The sequence below is a fragment of the Schistocerca serialis genome, chromosome 1 (assembly GCF_023864345.2).
Source record: "Schistocerca serialis cubense isolate TAMUIC-IGC-003099 chromosome 1, iqSchSeri2.2, whole genome shotgun sequence".
In the NCBI taxonomy this organism is placed as follows: domain Eukaryota; kingdom Metazoa; phylum Arthropoda; class Insecta; order Orthoptera; family Acrididae; genus Schistocerca; species Schistocerca serialis.
This window is the reverse complement of record NC_064638.1, coordinates 544,530,391-544,552,485: the sequence shown is the minus strand read 5'-3', so window position 1 is coordinate 544,552,485 and position 22,095 is coordinate 544,530,391. Positions and strand designations below refer to the sequence as shown.

The window sequence follows — 22,095 nt, the reverse complement described above, 5'->3', positions numbered from 1 at the left end:
ATGTACCCTCTAGGTTGTAGCCCCCTGACAACACAGGGATCGTACTGCCGATACCTGAGCTGCACCCTCCCCACGTCGGCCAAGGAGTAGATGCCTGTCTCCTTGGGGCATCGGGACTCCCGGCAACGGTCATCCTGCCAGGTGGCCCTTGCTGAGGCTGGGTGGCGGGTGGCGCCCATGGGGAGAGCCCCTGGTCGGAGTGGGTGGTATTGGGGCGGACGTTTCGCACATGAAACATCAACATGTATCAGGTCGCTCTGCAGCCGAGTCTTTTAAAAAGAAAGGTACTGTGTCTGGTTCTGGTTCTCCTGCCCTTTCCCCCTTGGCCGCTCCCTGGGAGGAAGGACAGGCCCGCCGGCTTGGGGCGAAGTACTTCCCCTGCTATTTAGTCTGTTCTCGGACCGATGGGGGGGACATTCGCCACCTCCAAGTCCATGTTCTTTGTCCAGCGTATCGAGGACATCTTCGGGGGAAATCGAGGCTCTCAGTAAAATGCGTTCGGAGTCCGTTCTTATAAAGACCACCTCCGCCACACAGTTGGCGGCGCTCCAGGCGTGCGACCGACTAGGGGACATCCCAGTGTCTATTGTGCCGCATCTGGCTCTGACTAGGACGCAGGGGGTTATTTTTCATCAGGACCTCCTGCTGCAATCTGATGAGGAGCTCAGGGCCAACCTGGAGAGCCGAGGCGGGCATTTCGTCCGGCGAGTTCAGCGCGGCCCCAAAGACCGTCGCATCGACACCGGAGCCTTTATCCTCGCCTTCGAGGGGGACGTTCTCCCAGAGAAGGTAAAGGTGATGTGCTACCGGTGCGACGTGCGACCTTACGTCCCGCCTCCTATGCGCTGCTTTCGGTGTTTGCACTTTGGGCACATGTCGTCACGGTGTGAGGCTGAGCCCCTTTGTAGCGATTGCGGACGTCCTCTTCGTGAGGAACATACATGCACCCCACCACCTCGGTGCGTCAATTGTCCTGGCATCCACTCGCCTAGATCTTTAGACTGCCCCGCGTATCAGAAGGAGAAGATTCAAGAATTAAAAACTTTGGATTGTCTCTCTTATTCTGAGGCCAGGAAGAAGTATGACCGCCTCCATCCCGTGACGTTGACAACTACGTTTGCCTCAGTCGTGTCCACTCCTTCCACAGTATCCTCACCCCTATCCTGTCCCCCCTCCACCTCCTCACCCCATCCGGGGTCTATGCCTCCACCTCCCAAATCCCTCCCTTCCCAATCCTCCTCCCTCACGGCCCCTGCCCCCTCTGCCCCGGGGGCCACCCTTCCTCCTCCTCCTCCTCCTTCTCCCCCTCCGCTGCCTGAGAAGCGATCCTCTTCTCAGGGATCCATCGGGGAAACGTTCCGGACCCCGGCTTCCGAGGTCCGGCGTTCCAAAACGGACCCCGCGCGTGAGGACCTTCTTCGGGTCCAGCCCACCACCCACGTGCCTCATCGGCCTTCCAAGAAGAAATCTTTATCCCCTCTCCACCCCGGTGCATTTCGTCTGACGCTCCATCCATGAGTCACTGCTCCCGGCCGTCCTCAGTTTCGCCGGGATGCTCTGCTGCCAGGCGCTCAGCTGGCCTCTCGTCGGCGAATGATGCTGCCCCTCCTACGCAACCTGGGAAAGCGGCCGCCGCTGGCGACGATTCAATGGAACAGGATCCGCCTCCCGCCAGTTGTAGCGTTGTTCCCTCGACACCTGGCCCTCCGCGGCCGTCGAGGTGACCAGCTCTTCACCCGTTTCGTTCGCCCTCTTTTCTGACTAGCGATGGCTTTGTTACATTGGAACATAAGAGGTCTTCGATCTAATCGGGAGGAATTACAGCTGCTCCTCCGCCTGCACTGTCCGCTCATCCTTGGTCTCTAGGAAACCAAGTTGCGCCCAACTGACCGTATTGCTTTTACCCACTATACCTCGGAGTGGTGTGACCTCCCCCCTGTGCACAGTATTCCGGCTCATGGTGGGGTCATGTTGCTCGTTCGGGACGATGTCTATTACCATCCCCTCCCATTGACCACCCCACTCCAAGCAATAGCTGTCCGTATTACTCTTTCTGCCTTTACTTTTTCTGTTTGTACCGTCTACACTCCATCGTCATCTGCAGTTAGTCGGGCTGACATGATGCACCTGATTGTTCAGCTTCCTCCGCCGTTTTTATTGTTTGGCGACTTCAATGCCCATCATTCCCTTTGGGGCTCTCCTGCATCCTGTCAGAGAGGCTCCCTCTTGGCGGATGTCTTCAACCATCTCAATCTTGTCTGCTTCAATACCGGCGCCCCGACTTTCCTCTCGGACTCTACTCATACCTACTCCCACTTGGACCTCTCGATCTGTTCTACCACTCTTGCCCGTCGGTTCGAGTGGTATGTCCTTTCTGACACCTATTCGAGCGACCACTTCCCCTGTGTCGTTCGTCTCCTGCACCACACCCCATCCCCACGTCCTTCGAGCTGGAACATACCGAAGGCTGACTGGGGACTTTACTCCTCCCTGGCGACCTTTCCGGACCATGATTTTCTCAGTTGTGACAGTCAGGTCGAATACCTCACAGCTGTTATCATCAATGCTGCCGAACGTTCCATTCCTCGTACTGCCTCTTCTTCACGTCGTGTTTCCGTCCCCTGGTGGAATGAGGCTTGTCGAGACGCTATCTGTGCTCGACGACGTGCTTTACGCACCTTTCGCCACCATCCTACGTTGGCGAATTTTATTGGATACAAACGACTCCGAGCGCAATGCCGTAGAGTCATCAAAGACAGCAAAAAAGCTTGTTGGGCCTCTTTTACCAGCTCCTTTAACAGTTTTACTCCCTCTTCTGTCATCTGGGGTGGCCTGCGCCGGCTGTCGGGCATTAAGGTCCACTCCTCGATACCTGGCCTGACTTCAGGTGGTGAGGTCCTTGTTGATCCTGTGGATATCTCCAACGCCTTCGGCCGCTTTTTCGTGGAGGTTTCAAGCTCTGCCCATTACCACCCTGCCTTCCTTCCCAGGAAAGAGGCAGAAGAGGCTCGGCGACCTTCCTTTCACTCGCTGAATCTGGAAAATGCTATGCGGGAACTCGAACGTGCACTTGCACTGTCCCGGTCCTCTGCTCCGGGGCCAGATGCCATTCACATTCAGATGCTGGCACACCTTTCTCCGGCAGGCAAAAGCTTCCTTCTTCGTACCGACAATCGCGTCTGGACCGAAGGTCAAGTCCCCATGCGTTGGCGTGACGCCGTCGCTGTTCCTATACCCAAACCCGGGAAGGATAGACACCTTCCTTCTAGTTACCGCCCCACTTCTCTTACAAGCTGTGTCTGTAATGTGATGGAGCGCATGGTTAACGCTCGGTTAGTTTGGATTCTTGAATCTCGACGGCTACTTACCAATGTTCAATGCAGCTTTCGTCGCTGCCGCTCTGCTGTTGACCACCTTGTGACCTTGTCGACATTCATCATGAACAACTTTTTGCGGAAGTGCCAAACGGTCGCCGTTTTCTTCGATTTGGAGAAGGCTTATGATACCTGTTGGAGAGGAGGTATCCTCCACACTATGCACAAGTGGGGTCTACGTGGTCGCCTGCCCCTTTTTATTGATTCCTTTTTAACAGATCGAAAGTTTAGGGTACGTGTGGGTTCCGTATTGTCCGACGTCTTCCTCCAGGAGAACGGAGTGCCTCAGGGCTCTGTCTTGAGCGTAGCCCTTTTGGCCATAGCGATCAATCCAATTATGGATTGCATTCCACCTAATGTCTCAGGCTCTCTTTTAGTCGATGACTTCGCGATCTACTGCAGTGCCCAGCGAACATGCCTCCTGGAGTGCTGCCTTCAGCGTTGTCTAGACAGCCTATACTCATGGAGTGTGGCAAATGGCTTCCGGTTCTCTGAAGAGAAGACGGTTTGCATCAACTTTTGGCGATATAAAGCGTTCCTTCCGCCATCCTCACATCTTGGTCCCATTGTTCTCCCATTCGTGGAAACAACTAAGTTTCTAGGGCTCACACTGGACAGGAAACTTTGTTGGTCTCCGCATGTCTCTTATTAGGTGGCCCGTTGTACACGTTCCCTTAATGTCCTCAGAGTTCTTAGTGGTCCATCTTGGGGAGCGGATCACACTGTCCTGCTTCGCTTGTATCGGTCCATAGTCCGATCAAAGCTGAATTATGGGAGCCTCGTCTACTTGTCTGCTCGGCCATCCCTCTTACGCCGTCTCAACTCCATCCACCATAGGGGGTTACGTCTTGCGACCGGAGCTTTCTACACTAGTCCCGTCGAGAGTCTTTATGCTGAAGCTGCTGAATTACCATTGATCTACCGGCGCGACATACTGCTTTGTCGGTATGCCTGCCGGCTGTTGTCAATGCCCGACCACCCCTCTTATCAGTCCTTCTTCGCCGATTCTCTCGACCGTCAGTATGGGTTGTATGTGTCTGCCCTGCTGCCCCCTGGAGTCCGCTTTCGTCGCCTGCTTCGACAATTGGATTTTGCCATCTCTACCACCTTCAGAGAGGGTGAGAGCCCGACACCACCTTGGCTCCAGGCTCCGGTTCATGTTTATCTCGACCTCAGCTCGCTCCCGAAGGAGGGTACTCCGGCCGCAGTGTATTGCTCACGGTTTGTCGAACTTCGTGCGCGACTTGCCAGTCACACCTTTATTTTTATTGATGGCTCCAAAACTGACGATGGTGTCGGCTGTGCCTTTGTTGTCGGGGCCGTCCCCTTTCAATACCGGCTCCTCGACCAATGTTCCAGCTTTACGGCCGAGCTTTTTGCTCTCCATCAGGCCGTTCAGTATGCCCGCCACCACCGCCATTCATCGTATGTACTCTGCTCTGATTCAGTTAGTGCTCTTCAGAGCCTTGGAGCTCCATATCCGGTCCATCCCTTGGTGCAACGGATCCAGCAGTCCCTCCATTCTTTCGCTGAGGGTGGCTCTGTCAGCTTTCTGTGGGTTCCCGGCCATGTAGGAGTGCCTGGGAATGAGGCTGCTGATGCTGCAGTCCTCCTGCCTCGGCCAGCCTCCCATTGTGTCCCGTCATCTGACGTTAGTGGGGTTGTTTATAAGGGGCTTGTGTCCTTGTGGTGGGATACTTGGTCCTCACTTCAAGGAAACAAGCTCCGGGCAGTAAAACCGTTCCCAACTGCTTGGACAACCTCCTCCCGACCATCTCGGCGAGAAGAGGTCCTTCTGACCAGGTTGCGGATTGGGCATTGGCGGTTTAGCCACAGCTATCTGCTCTAACAATTGTGACTGGGCGCTAATGACCTCAGTAGCTGAGCGCCCTTAAACCTCTCCCCCCCCCCCCCCCCCCAAAAAAAAAAAAAAAAAAAAAACAAAAAAAAAAAACCAAGCTTGCAGTGGGTCCTGATGCAGTTTGGGATAACTGTGTTATGGTCTGGATAGATGTCTGCCTATTACACATTACAACCCTCCTATACTGTCTGCGGTCTCTCTCTCCCCCCCCCCCCCCTCACCTCTGGCTCTTTCCTTCCCTTTCTCCCCCTCTGGGAGTATGGTTTGTGCCTACGTCCGGAGACGAACGCTTGTAGATGTACCGCATTCTTCGCCTTCCTTGCTTGTATGTCTTCATCCTTCTTTTGTCCTCCTCTTTTCCTTACCTCTTCTCTTTACCCTTTTCTCCGCTGCGGCGTTTGAGACGTCTCTTCTTTCCTTTCCCTTTCTCTTTTGTCCTCCCTGTGCGTGTCTGAAGGCCGACCCACGCACATCCATGCGTAGCCGGTGACGGGGTAACGCGTAATTCCCCGCCCCGGGTAGACAGGTAGGACACATACGTACCCCCTGGTAACGGCCAGGCCCAGGGAGGGGTGATTACCCGAGCTGATACCTTCCGAAAGTGCCGATTGGTCCCTCCGTCCGTTTGTCGGGAGGTGTGACCTGAGGTGTGAACAACCACCGAAGGCGGGAGTGCCCTCAGAGAGAGCCCCCACAAGGGAGGAGCGCGCCATCGGAGACGCGGGTAATCATGGGGGATTCTTCCGCAATGGTTTCCTCACCTTCCACTATATCTGCTCACAAACGTAAGTTCACTGAGTCTCAGCCACAGTCAGTTCTTCCATCGTTGCCACAGTTCCTTGTTGTTTCTTGGTCTGATGACGGTCACGACTTCTCCACGGTCAACCCTTTCATTATTCAGAAAGGTGTCGACGCAATTGCAGGTCCTGTAAAGTCTTGTTCCAGATTACGGAATGGCACCCTGTTGTTAGAAACAGTCAGTGCCCTCCAGGCACAAAAATTGGTGCGTACCTCACTACTACACACCTTCCCTGTCCGGGTGGAACCGCACCGTACTTTAAATTCATCGCGTGGAGTCGTTTATACACGCTCCCTCGATGGATTGTCTGACGAAGAAATTCAGCACTACCTGTCTGACCAGGGCGTAACGGCTGATCATAGGGTTATGAAAAGGGTTGACACGAACATCATTCCAACCAGCACTGTCTTCTTGACATTTGACAAAGTTCAACTCCCATCGAAAATTAAAGCAGGCTATGAGATAATTTCCGTTCGCCCTTGCGTCCCAAACCCTACGCGTTGCTATCGGTGTCAGCGGTTCAATCACACCAGCCAGTCCTGTTCCAATCCGGCCAAATGTGTTACGTGTGGCAAGGATGCCCATGAGGGTGCTTTTCCACCTCCATCCCTTCGCTGCATCAACTGTATGGGTGACCACGCTGCTTCCTCTCGAGATTGTCCCGTTTTTAAGGACGAAAAGCTCATCCAGGAAATTAGAGTAAAGGAAAAGGTGTCGACCATTGCTGCTCGAAAATTATTCGCCAGTCGACAGCCCACCGTGCCTCAGAAAGGAAAATACAGCACTGTCCTTGCTTCTCCTCGGCCAACAAAGGAGGCGGCCACGCAGACTTGCAACCTCACCTTTAGTGCGCAGTGGTTAGACACTGGACTCGCATTCGGGAGGACGACGGCTCAATCCCGCGTCCGGCCATCCTGATTTAGGTTTTCCGTGATTTCCCTAACTCGCTCCAGGCAAATGCCAGGATGGTTCCTTTCAAAGGGCACGGCCGACATCCTTCCCCATCCTTCCCTAATCTGATGAGACCGATGGCGTCGCTGTCTGGTCTCCTTCCCCCAACAAACCAACCAACCACCTTTAGTGCCACGGTCGTCAGATCGGCCAGTGCAAAGATTGCCCGTTCAACCTCACCACTTTCGCCTGCCCACTCTCTGGCTCACCCTTCGTCGAGTTCTGCTAAATCGCGGCCCACAAGTCAGACACCAAGACTTCGAAAAAAGAGCATACTCGTGAAGAGTTTTTATGTACGGCAACTTCCCAACCATCGGTTCCTCCTTCCTGTAAACATCATACTTCCAAGAAGGCTACAAAGAAACCCAGTTCCTCTCCTTCTCCGCCAAGGCGTGTTCCATCTACAGCACCACCTGGCGGAAATCGCCCTCGGCCGTCTTCTGTGTCGCCGAGGCGCACTGCTGGCAGCCGATCAACCGGCCGATCGCTGGTGGCAGGAGCTGCTCCTGACCAACCTATGGATCAGGTTCTTCTGCCTTCGGCTGAATGCCATTCCATGCTGTCGGTCGCAAGCTCAGGGCAGTCGTTCAGTTGACAGCGACCTTGGTCACATTCCTCCATTTTCTGTCACCCTATGTCCATTATCCACTGGAATATCCGCGGTATTCGAGCCAATCGGGATGAATTGTCGATCCTCTTACGATCCTACTCGCCAGTCATCTTCTGTCTTCAGGAAACAAAGCTGCGTCCCCATGACCGCTTTGTTCTCCCTCATTTTCAGTCCATCCGATATGATCTCCCCTCTTTTGAAGGCACTCCAGCACATGGAGGACTCATGATTCTTCTCCATGAAACTCTCCATTATCACCCAATCCATTTAAACACTTCCTTCCAAGCTGTCGCTGTCCATCTTTCCCTTTCCGGATACATGTTCTCTCTTTGTACTATATACATTCCATCGTCCACACCAATGGCACAAGTTGATCTCCTTCATCTTCTTGGTCAGCTTCCACCCCCATATTTGCTGGTTGGGGACTTCAATGCCCACCACCCACTTTGGGGATCTCCACATCCTTGTCAACGTGGCTCACTATTGCTAGATGTCTTCCACCAAGCAGATCTAGTTTGCCTCAACACTGGGGTCCCTACATTTTTGTCTGCCTCCACGACAAATTTATCTCATTTGGACCTTGCGGTCGGTACTGTTCCGCTAGCTCGGCACTTCGAATGGTTCGCCCTTGTTGATACACACTCGAGTGACCACTTTCCATGTGTCCTTAGACTGCAGCCTCAACTGCCCTACATGCGCCCGCGACGCTGGAAGTTTGCCCAAGCCGATTGGACACTTTTTTCATCTCCAGCGACATTCGATGACCGTCACTTTCCCAGCGTCGACAATGAGGTGACACATATTACCGACGTTATTCTTACAGCTGCGGAACATTCAATACCACGCACCTCCGAATTGCCCCGGCGCCCCCCAGTTCCTTGGTGGAACGAGGCATGCCGTGATGCAATACGTGAGCGGCGACGTGCTCTCCGCGCTTTCCGCCACCATCCTACTTTGGCCAACTGTATCCGCTATAAGCAGTTCCGAGCGCGATGCCGTCGTGTCATCCGCGATAGCAAGAAGGCAAGCTGGAAATTCTTTATTAGCTCATTTAACACCTTCACTCATTCCTCGGAAGTTTGGAGTCGGCTTCGATGGTTCTCAGTCGCGCCTAGTTTCTCCCCGGTCTCTGGGCTCACTGTCGCGCATGACACATTAGTGGACCCCGTCGCAATTGCTAACTCGTTGGGTCAGCACTTTGCTGAGATTTCGAGCTCTTCAAATTACCCGCCAGCGTTTCTCTCGAAGACACGTGCAGCGGAAGTGCGACCTCTTGCTTTCTCCTCTCAAAATCGCGAAAGCTACAATACTGTTTTCTCCTTGCGGGAACTCCAACATGCACTCTCTTCTTCCCGCTCCTCCGCCCCAGGACCGGATGGTATCCACGTCCAAATGTTGCTGCATTTATCAACCCATAGTCTGCGTTACCTCCTTCACCTTTATAATCGAATTTGGACCGACAGTACTTTTCCCAGACGATGGCGGGAAGCTATCGTCGTTCCTGTGCCGAAACCTGGAAAGGACAAACATCTCCCCTCTAGCTATCGCCCCATTTCTCTCACGAGTAGTGTCTGTAAGGTTTTGGAAAGTATGGTGAATTACCGTTTAGCGTGGTGGCTGGAATCCCGCAGTCTTTTAACACCTGCCCAATGCGGATTCCGAAAGCATCGTTCTGCAGTTGACCATCTTGTTGCTCTCTCCACTTATATCATGAACAATTTTCTCCGGAAACGCCAAACAGTAGCAATATTTTTTGATCTGGAGAGAGCATACGATACCTGTTGGAGGACAGGCATCCTCCGCACACTGTTCTCTTGGGGCTTTTGAGGTCGGCTGCCCCTTTTTCTTCGCGAATTTATGGCCGAGCGCACATTTAGGGTACGGGTGAACACTACTCTCTCCCGTACTTTCTCCCAAGAAAACGGGGTACCCCAGGGCTCCGTGCTGAGTGTTGTACTGTTTGCCATTGCCATCAATCCAATTATGGATTGTCTCCTTCCTTATGTCTCGGGCTCCCTCTTTGTGGACGATTTTGCGATCTACTACAGCTCTCAACGGACCAGCCTTCTTGAACGACGTCTTCAAGGATGTCTCGATCGCCTCCACTCTTGGAGCATCGAAACCGGCTTCCATTTTTCTCCCAGTAAGACCGTTTGTGTTAATTTTTGGCGACGTAAGGAGTTTCTTCCGCCCTCCTTACACCTAGGTCCTGTCAACCTTTCGTTATCAGACGTTGCTAAATTCTTGGGTCTTATGTTTGACAGAAAACTGTGCTGGTCCTCCCACGTTTCCTATCTTTCGGCTCGCTGTCTGCGATCCCTTAACACCCTCCGTGTCCTGAATGGTACCTCCTGGGGAGCGGACTGAGTGGTCCTTCTCCGCCTCTATCGCGCCTTAGTGCGCTCGAAATTGGACTATGGAAGCATAGTCTAATCCTCTGCTCGGCCGTCTATTCTTCGGCGTCTCGACTCTATCCACCACCGTGGATTACGTTTAATGTCTGGAGCTTTTTACACCAGCCCTGTGGAAACCTTTATGCTGAGACTGCTGAACCTCCGCTGTCCAATCGGCGAGCAGTCCTTCTGAGTTGTTATGCTAGCCATCTGTCTTCCATGCCTGCTAATCCAGCCCATGACATTTTTTTCGACGCCTCCTTTGATGTAGGGTATGCAGGCCGCCCCTCCTCCCTACCACCACCGGGAGTCTGCTTCCGTCAACTGCTCCATTCTCTTTCCTTCCGCTTTCCTAAAACCTTCTTGACAACTTGGGGTACAGCACCGCCTTGGCTCCGTCCCCGGATCTGCCTGCTCCGTGACCTTTGTCGATTTCCCAAGGGTGGTACCCCTTCACTTGTTTATCGTCGGGCATTTGCTGCTCTATGTGCACAAATGACGGACGCCACATTTATTTACACCGACGGCTCGAAAACATCGTTAGGTGTAGGGAGTGCCTATATTGTTGGCGACACTCCAAACGACTTTCGGCTTCCCGACCAGTGTTCGGTTTATACTGCGGAGCTTTACGCTGTTCTCCAGGCTGTCCACTACATCCGCCACCATCAGCGGATACAGTACGTTATCTGCTCAGATTCTCTCAGCTCTCTCCTCAGTCTCCAAGCTCTTTATCCTGTGCACCCTCTGGTCCACCGGCTTCAGGACTGTCTGCGCTTGCTCCACCTGGGGGGCGCCTCGGTGGCGTTCCTCTGGCTCCCGGGACATGTTGGTATCTGTGGAAATGAGGCAGCCGATATTTCTGCCAAGGATGCAGTCTCTCTTCCTCGGCCAGCTATTCAATCGATTCCCTTCGCCGATCGACGGAGCGTTCTATGTCGATGTGTTGTTCATTTATGGCACACGCATTGGTCGACACTTACCCATAATAAATTGCGGGACATGAAAGCTCTTCCTTGTGCTTGGACCTCTTCCTCCCGAACGCGTCATCGGGAGGAGGTAATTTTAACTAGACTCCGGATAGGGCACTGTCTTTTTAGCCATCGACAGCTTTTAAGCGGCGCTCCTCCCACACTCTGTCCCCACTGCTCTCACCTGTGGACGGCAAGACACCTTTTAATTGAGTGCCCCTATTTTAATCTGTTACGCTCCCGTCTACAGCTTTCGCCTGATATATCGTCGATTTTAGCAGATGACACGCACTCAGCTGACCGCGCTCTCAAGTTTATTAGTGCCAGTGAAATGACGTCAGTCATTTGAAGCTTTTTTTGGGGACAACCAACCCCTTTCTGTAGTGGATTTTTAAGCCTTCCTTCTGCTTTTAGTTTCTTCAATTTTATGACTTTCGTTCCCATTGCTGCTGGTTTTCAATTTCGGCTTTTTACTGTTTCCTAAGTCACGGACCGGGCGCTAATGACCATAGAAGTTTTGCGCCCTAAAACAAAAAAAAAAAAAAAAAAAGAAGTCACCTGACCACATTCGATGTCCTTGAGTTCTGCGGAGTGCCTCATTCTGCTCTCTCGCGGTGTCTAATGACTATTGAGGTCACTGAAATGGAGTACCTGACAGTAGGTGGCAGCACAATGCACCTAATACGAAAAATGTACGTTTTCAGGGGTGTCCGGACACTTTTGGTCACATAGTGTATCTGTAAATAATGGCTCCCAGGTATCTTGAGGAGGGTGTAATTGAAGTGTACTCTCTTTGTTTGGAGGCAACTGGGAGGTTTGTGTTACTCGGGACAGTAGAAGCTTATGACCATAAGCGTCCATTAAAAATTACAATACAAATGTCTTAGCAGCAGGGTGCACATACGGGGTGGACAAGGGAGAGTATGGAATGTGGGTAAGTGGTTCTGAAGTTAAAGATTTGTGTGATTCCTGTTATCATAGAAGAATGTGGAGATGAACAGGTACTAGTGCACTTCTCGTGCATGCAATCCTATGGGTTAAGCAAGAAGGTGGTGCCAGTCATCTTTTGTGCTTGTATTGTGTACGGATGTTGGCTGCCTCTGTTACTGTTGAGGGCAGTTTGAGTGCTGGGTAGTACTGGTATAGGATCCTCCATCTTTTTATCCAGTTCTACAGTCAACTTTTTGGGGGTGGATTTGCACTCCAAGATAAAAATTCTCAAGCATTCTGCACCCATCTTGTGAACATTTTTTTTTATAGGAGCAGAAATTGACAGTATGGAATCGCTTGTGGTATCTGCTGGCACAAACCTGATAAGCAAATGCGTTACAATGCAAATGTGTTTACAAACAGTAAAGAAAAGATAGCCAGTTTACTTTCAAATTGTGATGTGAGACTGTAAGACATGAAAGGATCAGTTTTTGAACTGAAATTTTTCAAAATCACTCGAGGAAGAATATGTAGGGTAGAAAAAAATAGTTGTAGCATTTTTCAATGTACAAATCAGAAAAGAAAAATAAATAGTAATAGTAGTAATAGTAAATAAACTAACTTCATAAACTGAAGTAGCTTTGATTTAATAAAGTGAAAAATGAATACATTTTTGGAGAAGTGAAACAGATGACTCAGTATCTCTCAGTATTGCCCTTCTCCCCTTCCTCCCCTCTCCATCCAATGCTCTTGATTGATGAAGTTCTGCATGAACCTACAAACCAAGTAGCACAGAAAGCATGTGTCACTCGAGAAGGATTGTGACTGGCTGTGGCTGACTGACTACTCAAGTCACAGAAACTTCAATCACAAATTTTTTTAAATAAAAGTATAATGCTTCCACAAATTGTCTGGACATCACATAAAATCATCACATGTCCAGTATGAAAACTTTGAAAGTAACAAGAAGAAATGGTGAGGTGATGAATTTTCATATTCACAGTAATAGATTTGCACACTGTTGCTTGCTAAACCAAATCATTTAAAAAGTTTAGGAGTTTTAATAACCGTACACAAGCTGCAGGCAGTAACTTAAAGTGCTTACAGTTCCTCAAGAGCTGGCTCATTTCAGAGCAATTCTGGAAAACAGTGAAGTTGAAAAAAGGGACCATTTCCTTTTCACAGAATTTTGTAGTGGTGTTGTAGATGTCTACGAACAATAGTGCCATTTTATATTGAGAGTGACCATTGTTTACATTATATAATTCTGTAATGGTAGTCCTGTTGTTCTTACCGTTATTAAAATTTTGAGTATTGGTATTGATTTGTATAAATAGTCACGTTATAAATAGACATTTTATTCACAGATTCTTTTTTGGAAAGAACAAAGTAATGGCTTTGGGTCTAGGGAAGACTGCAGAGACAGAAGTACAGGATAATCTGCACAAGTTGGCAAAGCAGTTGCGTGGTCAGTGCGGTTTATTGTTCACTAATAAAACAAAAGAGGAAGTGCTTGAGTGAGTATACATTTATTTATTTATTTTTTCATAGACAGAATAATTTTAACACAGTAGATATGGTCACTGCTGAAGCTTCAGCTTTAATGGGAGAAAATGGCTATGAAAATATATGTTCAAATTGTTTGCAAGAGCTGTTGTTTAAGCAACTCATGTTTGTCATAATGTATCATTACCATTTGTTTTTGTGATTTAATATGTCTATTGTAAAGTATACCAGTTTTCAGTATCATGACTGGCTATACAAAGTATGTCATCTTACTAAGAGAATGGTGTATATTATTTGGGAGAAAGTAGTGGTAAATGTTTTTTAGGATTCTATACCTCAGTCAGTAAAAATGGAGCACTTATAGGATCACTTTGTTGTCCACCTGTCTGTCGATCTGACTGTTAACAACACTTCTTCTTAGGAATGGGTAGAGGTATCCAGTTGAAATTTACATAGCATACTAAGATCTGTGATCCCTTGGCAGTTTGCAACATTTAAGCTTATATGTAAATGTATTCAGAAGATATGGGCATTTATGTTACATATTTCAACACTCACAAACTTGCTCATCAAAACATACAGGATACTTCCCGTTAACCTAGAATCATGAAAATTGACAAGAAGGAAAGTTTCAGAGTACAAGTAAAGGACAAAAACTCTGCAAAGTGATAATTTGTGATTACCAACAATATAAGGAGAAGGTAGATTGCTACTTACCATAAAGACAACATGTTAAACTGCAGACAGGTACAATTAACCCCCTTTAATTCCTGAATACATTTCTAGATGAAAAATGAAAATAAAAAAAAAAATGTGATGTTTTAGAGATACCCGAAATGCCCAGGAGAACGCAGCAATTCTCAGAAGTATTTGTAGCTTCATGAAGAATGAGCATCAACTGGCACTGGCATTCAAAAACAGTTAACCTTCCCGTTATTAGCACAGCACCGGTATATGCAAATTCGCAACACTCCACATTAAGGGATTAAGACACTAGCATGTTAGTTTTCAGCAACAGCCTTCAGCAGAAAAAGAACACACACACACACACACACACACACACACACACGCACGCACGTTCATTGAGTCAAGCAAGTACACCTCGTGCACACATCACTGTCATCTCTGACAGCTGGATCAGAATGCAGCTGTCATGTGGAATGGAAGCAGCAGTCTAGAGGGGTTAGGGGTAGCAGTATATGGGTGGGGGGAGAGAAGAGCACTATCTGGTGGAGTTTAGGGCCTAGACCACCAACAGGCACAGCGACGGGAGGCTGTGGGGAAGGGGGAGAGGGAATGGAGTGAAAAGTGGTGCGTGGAAAGATGGGCAGGTGTATTGGCAGAGGGCAATGCACAAAGAGGGTAGGACACTGAGAGTAGCAAGGAGGTGGTAGGACAGGAGGGGTGGAAACAGTTGGGTGGAGTGTATGTGGGTAGTATGTTACTGAAGTTGAGGCTGGAACAATTTTGAGAATTGAGAATATTTTGTAATGATAGCTCCCATCTGTGTAGTTCAGGAAAGCTGGTGGTGGAGGGGAGGATCCCGATGGCTCAGGCTATCTGGATTCTCCCCTCTACCTCTAGCTTTTCGTACTTGCCCTTCTGTTTTTATTTTCTATAAAAGGAAAATGTTGGGAAAGCAAGCAGAAAAAAGTGGAGTGGGAAGAAAATAAAAGATGACATTTTCCAAAACATGTTGCAACATTCAGATAGTTATGTGCCAACCTTCTTTACTGAAGCTATCAGCTATGATAAGGGTTTCATTTATGGTGTGAAGTGGTGGACCCATATGTATCCAGAGTAACAGATCAGTGCACAGAATTACCAAGATATTGTTAATAGTATAAACATTACTAGTAAATTGATTTTGACACTTGATTTTAATCAGCATTTACCAAATTTAGCTCTCATCTTGCATGAAGCTCTTTCATTCTTAATTCTGTGATTCCGTTTTACCATGCTTTTCTAACAAGCCTGTGGTTCCTGGTTTTAGTCCCAGTTTGGTACACAGTTTTAATCTAACTGCAGGTTTCAAACTGGTACACACTCAGCTACAGAGTGAAAGTTCTTTTTGCACATGTGTCGTGTCAGTGTCACATGTATTTGCCAATTGTACAGTACCACACCATTCATGTTATTGATATTTTCACATGTGTTCGCAAATTCGAGATGCCCGTGGGATAGATCACTGTAGAGTGAAGTATGTCAGTGTTTGGATTCAGCTGCTCATTTCTGACTATTGAAAGCTAATCAGCAGGCTCCTTCTTCACCCTGTACTAACTTTCAGCAATTATCTGTCCAAAATAAAAGAATCTTACTATGGCATGGTAATCTGTTTTATCAGTCTTAATGAAACACAGGAGTACTTTAAAAAGCTTTATGAACAAAACTGTTCTGCAGATCAAGTTGACATTGGAGCTGTATTTACCAGAGCCTAAAACTAAAATGTTGTTAATATTAATTAAGTCATTGCAACGTACAGAGATATTTTCATCGTGTATCATAAGGAAAATTCACTCGAAGAACTCTAAAGCTATACAGACAAAATGGTTGCAGTGCTTGCCATCAGGGGGCAAAATTCTAGTTCTCCTAGAGATGTGAAAAAGCTGTTTGTAGCTTTTGGAACAATTAGTTCTGTCTCACGGAAGAAGGAAAAGAAGGGCACACTCATTACCCAGGGACATTGTGGGGACAGGTCCCATTATGCTCCCAAAGGTGGCACTGGCATCTTCCCTACCCCAAACCTGCTGTCCCTTCCCCTCCCCATGCCACATCTCGTCCTTACCCCCACTACGCATCCCAGTTTGCTTACTGCTCAGTCATTTGCAGTTGGGCTTAATGCCCGGAGACTGTGTGTGTGTGTGTGTGTGTGTGTGTGTGTGTGTGTGTGTGTGTGTGTTTTCTACTGCTGAAGAAGGACTTTTCCCAAAAGCTGAAATATTTCTAGCATTCTTTTTCATTCTGCCTGTCTGTGAACCAGCACCACCTCAGTATAGTGAATAGCAATCTATCCTTTCCATATTGTAGTTATAATTGCTCTTATTTCTGAATTTGTGTTGTTCATTGCATAGTATTCTGTTTTTATGTACAAATTCCATAAGTTAGTCGAACATAATAAATTATCTATGTATATTAAGCCTGACTACCTAATAATTCTCCCCAACCATAATCGAAAGACATTGTGCAAAAGGAAATTATGGTAAGGTTGTAGTTATTTTCTTTCTCTCTCACACCTTTTGTTATGCAGGATGATCCCAGAACTTGACTGTCAAGCTTTCAGAGGTTGTTAAGGGATACATTCTGAGTATTTTGTTATGAGTAACCCACGGTCTCCAGCGGTATGTTACAGACTAATGATGTAATTGTGATTTATTTGGTTTGTTACTGCAGTCACCCTTGTTTCTATGGTGTACAATGAAGAAGCCTGCGACATGCTGTAAGGAAACATACAACGTAACAGACAGTAATTAAAGAGCCGTCAGACGAAATGTGCACAATGTACGCAGTCTATTCTGGCAGTCTACAGTGCAGCACGTAACAACTGCAGAACTGTTGCCTTTACAGGTATTGTTCAAAAGTCAACCACGACATTGTACAGCAATATACCATCAACTGTCATACAGATGCAAGAATTACAGGAGTATGGTGTACTACAGTAGAGCCCCGGTAATTAGAACTAATTGGGGCTGAGGCCACCTCAAATTACAAAATAACTCAGATAATACAGAAATATCACTAATCAATGGGTAAATCATGAATAAATGTTCAATGAATTCAATAACGATTAAAATAAATAAAAAACAACATAATACATACCTGTGTTACATGTACATACATAGGCATGCATTTCCAAGTTGCATTAAGTTACATTTTAAAGAAATTGTCAAGAGTCCTTTGTTTTAAAATATAACATTGTTTTTAGCAGCAATGTCACGCCATCTTATAAGAAGCATGGTGTCAGTTGGAGTAGCTTCAGCTTGCTGTTTGATACAACGCAATGCCACATGTACTGCTGCCAAATCCTTGGTGTGAGCGATCACTGGTGCAGTTTCTTCAGGCAATTGCTTGCTGTCACTGTCTTCAGTGAGTTCACTAACCATTTCAGCAATTGCAAGATTGGTCACTTCAGACTGTTCATCACTATTCATCCATGCTGAAACAACAATCGCATCTGCATTTTCACGTTCAGTGAGCTATTTCATCAGTTCTGCCAGTGGTATGTCATCTTCAACTGGATTGTAGGTAACCGTTTAATTCCCTAAAATGTGGTTCCATGTAGTGTCTCCATCTTTATTTCAGACCACGAATCGGCTATCTCATAAACCACAGCTTGTATTGTAGTTTTTTAGAAATTCTTTGATGGTTCCTTCACCTTCTGGTGTTTGTAAAAGCATCTGATGGAAATTTTTGGTGGACTTACGTAGCAGACGTGGCAATGACCTTACTGCGATGGTGACACCATTCCCCGCCAGATCGTCAAAGTTAAGTGTTGTTGAGCTTGGCTAGCACTCCGATGGGTAACTGTCCGGGTCTGCTGAGTGCTGTTGGGAAGCAGGGTGAACTCAGCCCTTGTGAGACCAATTGGGGAGCTATGTTACTGAGAAGTACTGTCACGAGTCACAGAAACTTTTATTCACATCCGAGGATGCCTACGGCTGAGGATGACATTGCAGCCTGTCTGTACCATTGGGCCTCCAATGCATGTGTGGACAGTGTGTTTTTTTTTTTTAAATGTGTAGCAGCCCAGTGCAGAATCAGTGATATTTTTTAAAGCTCTAGGCTCAGCAGACTTCCCTATCACCAGCAGCTTCTGTTTATGGTCTCCACTTGCATTCATTGCAGCAAGAACTGTTAACCTCTCTTTACATTTTTTGTAGCCCTTAATTCTCTTAATTTCTCAGAAAATTGTGTAACCATGTGAGAAGCCACAGAAAGTATTTCACCACAAATTTCTAGATGCCTTGTGCCGTAACACTTCTTCCACCTATCCAAGCGTGCTGAACTTGCGGTAAAATCGTCCTCACATTCCTTTAGCTCATTTCTAAAAAATACAGCTTTTTGTTGCAGAGTAGGCCCCAAAATTGGATTTTCATTTTGTCCTTGGTGAGTAAACCAAATTAAAAAAATCTTCAATTGTTTTTTCATACTCAATTTCTTTATTGACTTCCATTAAATGACAAAATAGAAAACATGTTTAATGAAAACTTCTCAATTTTTTTCTGTTTCTACGCCCATCTCCAACTGTCACTTCACCGAATCCATAATCAGCAGTAAGTTTTTTTTAATGTTTCTTCTTTGATTAGTCTTTCAAAACCTCCACTTTCACATACAACAGCACAAATTTTCTCTCTTGTTCCTACCACTCATTGTAATGTAGGAATTAAGACATTAAGAAACACACAATTACATATGTACAGCACACTACACATACAACAACACTTTAAAATTAACATGACACAGGTGGGCTCTCTACAGTACATACAACAGTGTCAGCCAATGTTGTGAACTGAAATGTTATCTGTATTGTTAAAAACAAACAATGGAAAATTCAGAATTGAATGTAACATTATAATGAAAAGGATAGTTGCTACTCACCATAAAGGAGAGATGCTGAGTCTCTTAAAGGCACAACAATGACTACAGGAAAGTTAGCTTTCGACCAACAGGGCCTTTGTCCAAAATAAACAGCGCACAGACATGCACATGCTCACACAACTCGCACAAACGTAACACAGCTGGAGCCAGACTGCGTAGATGGTGGGCAGGGCAGAGAGGGGGGAGGGGGTTTAGTGGAAAAGGAGAGAAGTAAAAAGACTTGTGGAGTAGAGGGCTGTGTAGTGCTGAAATGGGAACAGCGGAGGGCTAGATGAGTAAGGACAGTGACAAGTGAAGATTGTGGCAAGGAGTGTTATGGGAACATGTGATAGGATGTATTGCAGAACAAGTTCCCACCTACACATTTCAGAAAAGATGATGTTGGTGGGAAGGATCCAGATGGCATAGGGTGTGAGGCAGTCATTGAAATGAAGGACATCAAATCTGGCAGCATGCTCAACAACAGGGTGGTCCAGTTGTTTGTTGGCCACAGTTTATTGGTGGCCATTCATGCAGGCAGACACTTGTGCCCACATAGAATGCGGTCCCGGGCTTGACTCCTGGCTGAGTTGGGGATTTTCTCTGCCTGGGGACTGGGTGTTTGTGTTGTCCTCATCACTTCATCATTGTGATTCGTAATAATGGTTAGATTGGACTGTGTAAAAAGTGGGACTTTGTATGGGTGCTGATGACCGCATGGTTGAGTGTCCCACAAACCAAACATCAAACTCATGTATAATGCAGCACAGTGGTGTAGATCACATGACTGGTTTCACTGGTAGCCCTGCCTTTGATGGTATATGTGATGTTTGTGAAAGGACTGGAGTAGGTGGTTGTGGCAGGACATATGGGACAGGTCTCATATCTAGGCCTCTTCAAGTATATGAGCCATGTGGCAAGGGGTTGGGAGCGAGGGTTGTGTGGGGATGGACTAGGATATTGTGTAGGTTTGGTGGGCGGCAGGATACCACTGTGGAAGGAGTGGGAAGGATGGTGGGTAGGACGTTTCTCATTTCAGGACACAACGAGAGGCAGTTGAAACGCTGTAATTCAGTTGCCCCAGTCCTGGTTGGTACTGAGTCACAAGAGGAATGCTCCTCTATGGGCAGACAGTGGAGCTTTGGGAGGTGTTGGGTGACTGGAAAGATAAGGCACGGGAGATTTGTTTTTGTACAAGGTTGGTAGGGTAATTATGATCTGTAAAGGCCTCAGTGACACCCTCGGTATACTTAGAGAGGGATTGCTTGTCATGATGGATGCAACGGCCATGGGTGGCTAGGCTGTATGGAAGGGACTCCAGTACAGAATGGGTGGCAGCTGTTGAAGTGGAGGTATTGCTGGTGGTTAGTAGGTTTGATACAGACAGAGGTAAATGATATAGTCATCTTTGAAGTGGATTTCAACGTCGAGGAAGGTGGCTTGATGGGCTGAGTAGTAACAGGTGAAACAAATGGGGGAGAAAGTGTTGAGGCTCTGCAGGAATGTGAATAGGGTGTCCTCAACCTCGATCCGGATCACTAAAATGTCATCCGTGAATCTGAAACAGGTGAGGAGTGTTTAGGAAGGATACCTCTAGATGTCCCATGAACAGGTTGGCATAGGATGGTGCCATGCGAGTGCCTATAGCCATATCCCAGGGGTGAGGATATAGTTGGTCATGGCGACTAGGAAGGTTCGGATTCCGTTGGGCATTGGGAGAGGTATTGTTCAATAGCAGTAAGGCCAAGGGCATGGATGATCTTATTTCACAGGGATGTGGCATTGATAGTGACAAGCAGGCAACCACGTGGTAAAGGAACAGGAATAGGAACTGTGGAGAGTCGGTGGTGGAAATGGTTGGTATCTTTTATATAGGAGGGTAGGTTCCAGCGGGTAATAGGTTAAAGGTGTTGGTCTATGAGAGCAGAGATTCTCTTAGTGGGGGGCACAGTAACCAGCCACAATGAGGCATCTTGTGTGGTTGGGTTTATGGGCTTTAGGAAGCATGAAGAAGGTAGGAGTGCAGGGAGTAGTAGGGGTGAGAAGAGAGATTGACTCGGGAGAGTTTCTGGGATGGGCCTAAGGATTTGAGGAGAGACTGGAGATCCTGCTGGATTTCTGGAATGGAGTCGCTGTGGCAGGGTTTGTAGATGGATGAATATGACAGCTGGCAGTGTCCTTCTGCCAAGTAATCCTTGCAGTTCAAAACAGCAGTGGTAGAGTCTTGGTCAGCTGGTAGGATTATAAGGTTGGTTGGGATCAGTTTTTAGGTGGTGGATTGCAATCTTTCTGTGGATGTTAATTAGTTTGCATGTTGAGGAGTTTTTGGAATGATGGTGAGGCAAGGTTTGGGGTTAAGAAATTCTGGAAAGTTAACAAGTGGGGGGGGGGGGGGGAGGGGGGGTTCTTTGGGGGGGGGGCAGTGGGGGTGGATCAAGGTTGGATGGAGGAGTGAACTGTGTCAGGCAGGGTTCAACATTGGTCTTTGGTTGAGTTTGATTGGTAGGGTTGGTGGTGAAAGTCTTCAAGTTCTGCAGGATTGAATTTGAGGGTGGAGCAAAAGGTGACCTTTGGAAAGGACTGATACTTCTGTGGGGCTAAGGCTTTTGGAGAGAAGTTTCATGACTGTGTTTTGGGTCTGTTTCGATTCTGGATTCTGTGTAGTGGTGGGGGGGGGGGGGGGGAGTTTTGGAGGGTGGAGTAAATGTAGTAGGTCTGAGAGACAGGGCTTGTCTGATGTGAGGGGACATGGGGGAGTTTTGGAAGTTGTTGTAAAGGCGTTTGACATTGTTAGCCCAAGGTGGGAGTAGTTGTTGAGCAGGTTGGAAAGTTTTTTTGAGGTGGGATTGTGCTTGTTGCTCTAGTTCCTAGAGGGCAAGAGTTTCAATATGTGATATGGGATCCAGGCATTTGGGATTGGATAGCAGGAGAATTTTATGGATGGGGAGAAGGTATTGCCTGTCAGCTGGAGCCAGACTGCAAGCAGCAGGGCATTATGGAAGAGGCAGCTGTGTGAGGGTAAGGAGGAAGCTCGGGCGGGGAAGGGGACGGATAGCAGAGTAGGGGCGGGGGACAATAAAATGCAGCTGGGAGCGTGCAGGAACGAGGTGGAGAATGGGGAAGCTAGGT

General features: G+C 47.7%; 1 protein-coding gene across 1 annotated transcript in view; it reads left to right on the top strand.

The window, feature by feature from the left end:
* Positions 1-22,095, top strand: part of LOC126475179 (mRNA turnover protein 4 homolog) — a 44,483-nt gene that overhangs the window by 13,835 nt on the left and 8,553 nt on the right. Inside the window, exon 3 of the mRNA XM_050102817.1 lies at positions 13,254-13,403. Coding sequence (XP_049958774.1) covers positions 13,254-13,403 — 150 coding nt within the window. The remainder of the gene's footprint in view (positions 1-13,253; positions 13,404-22,095) is intronic.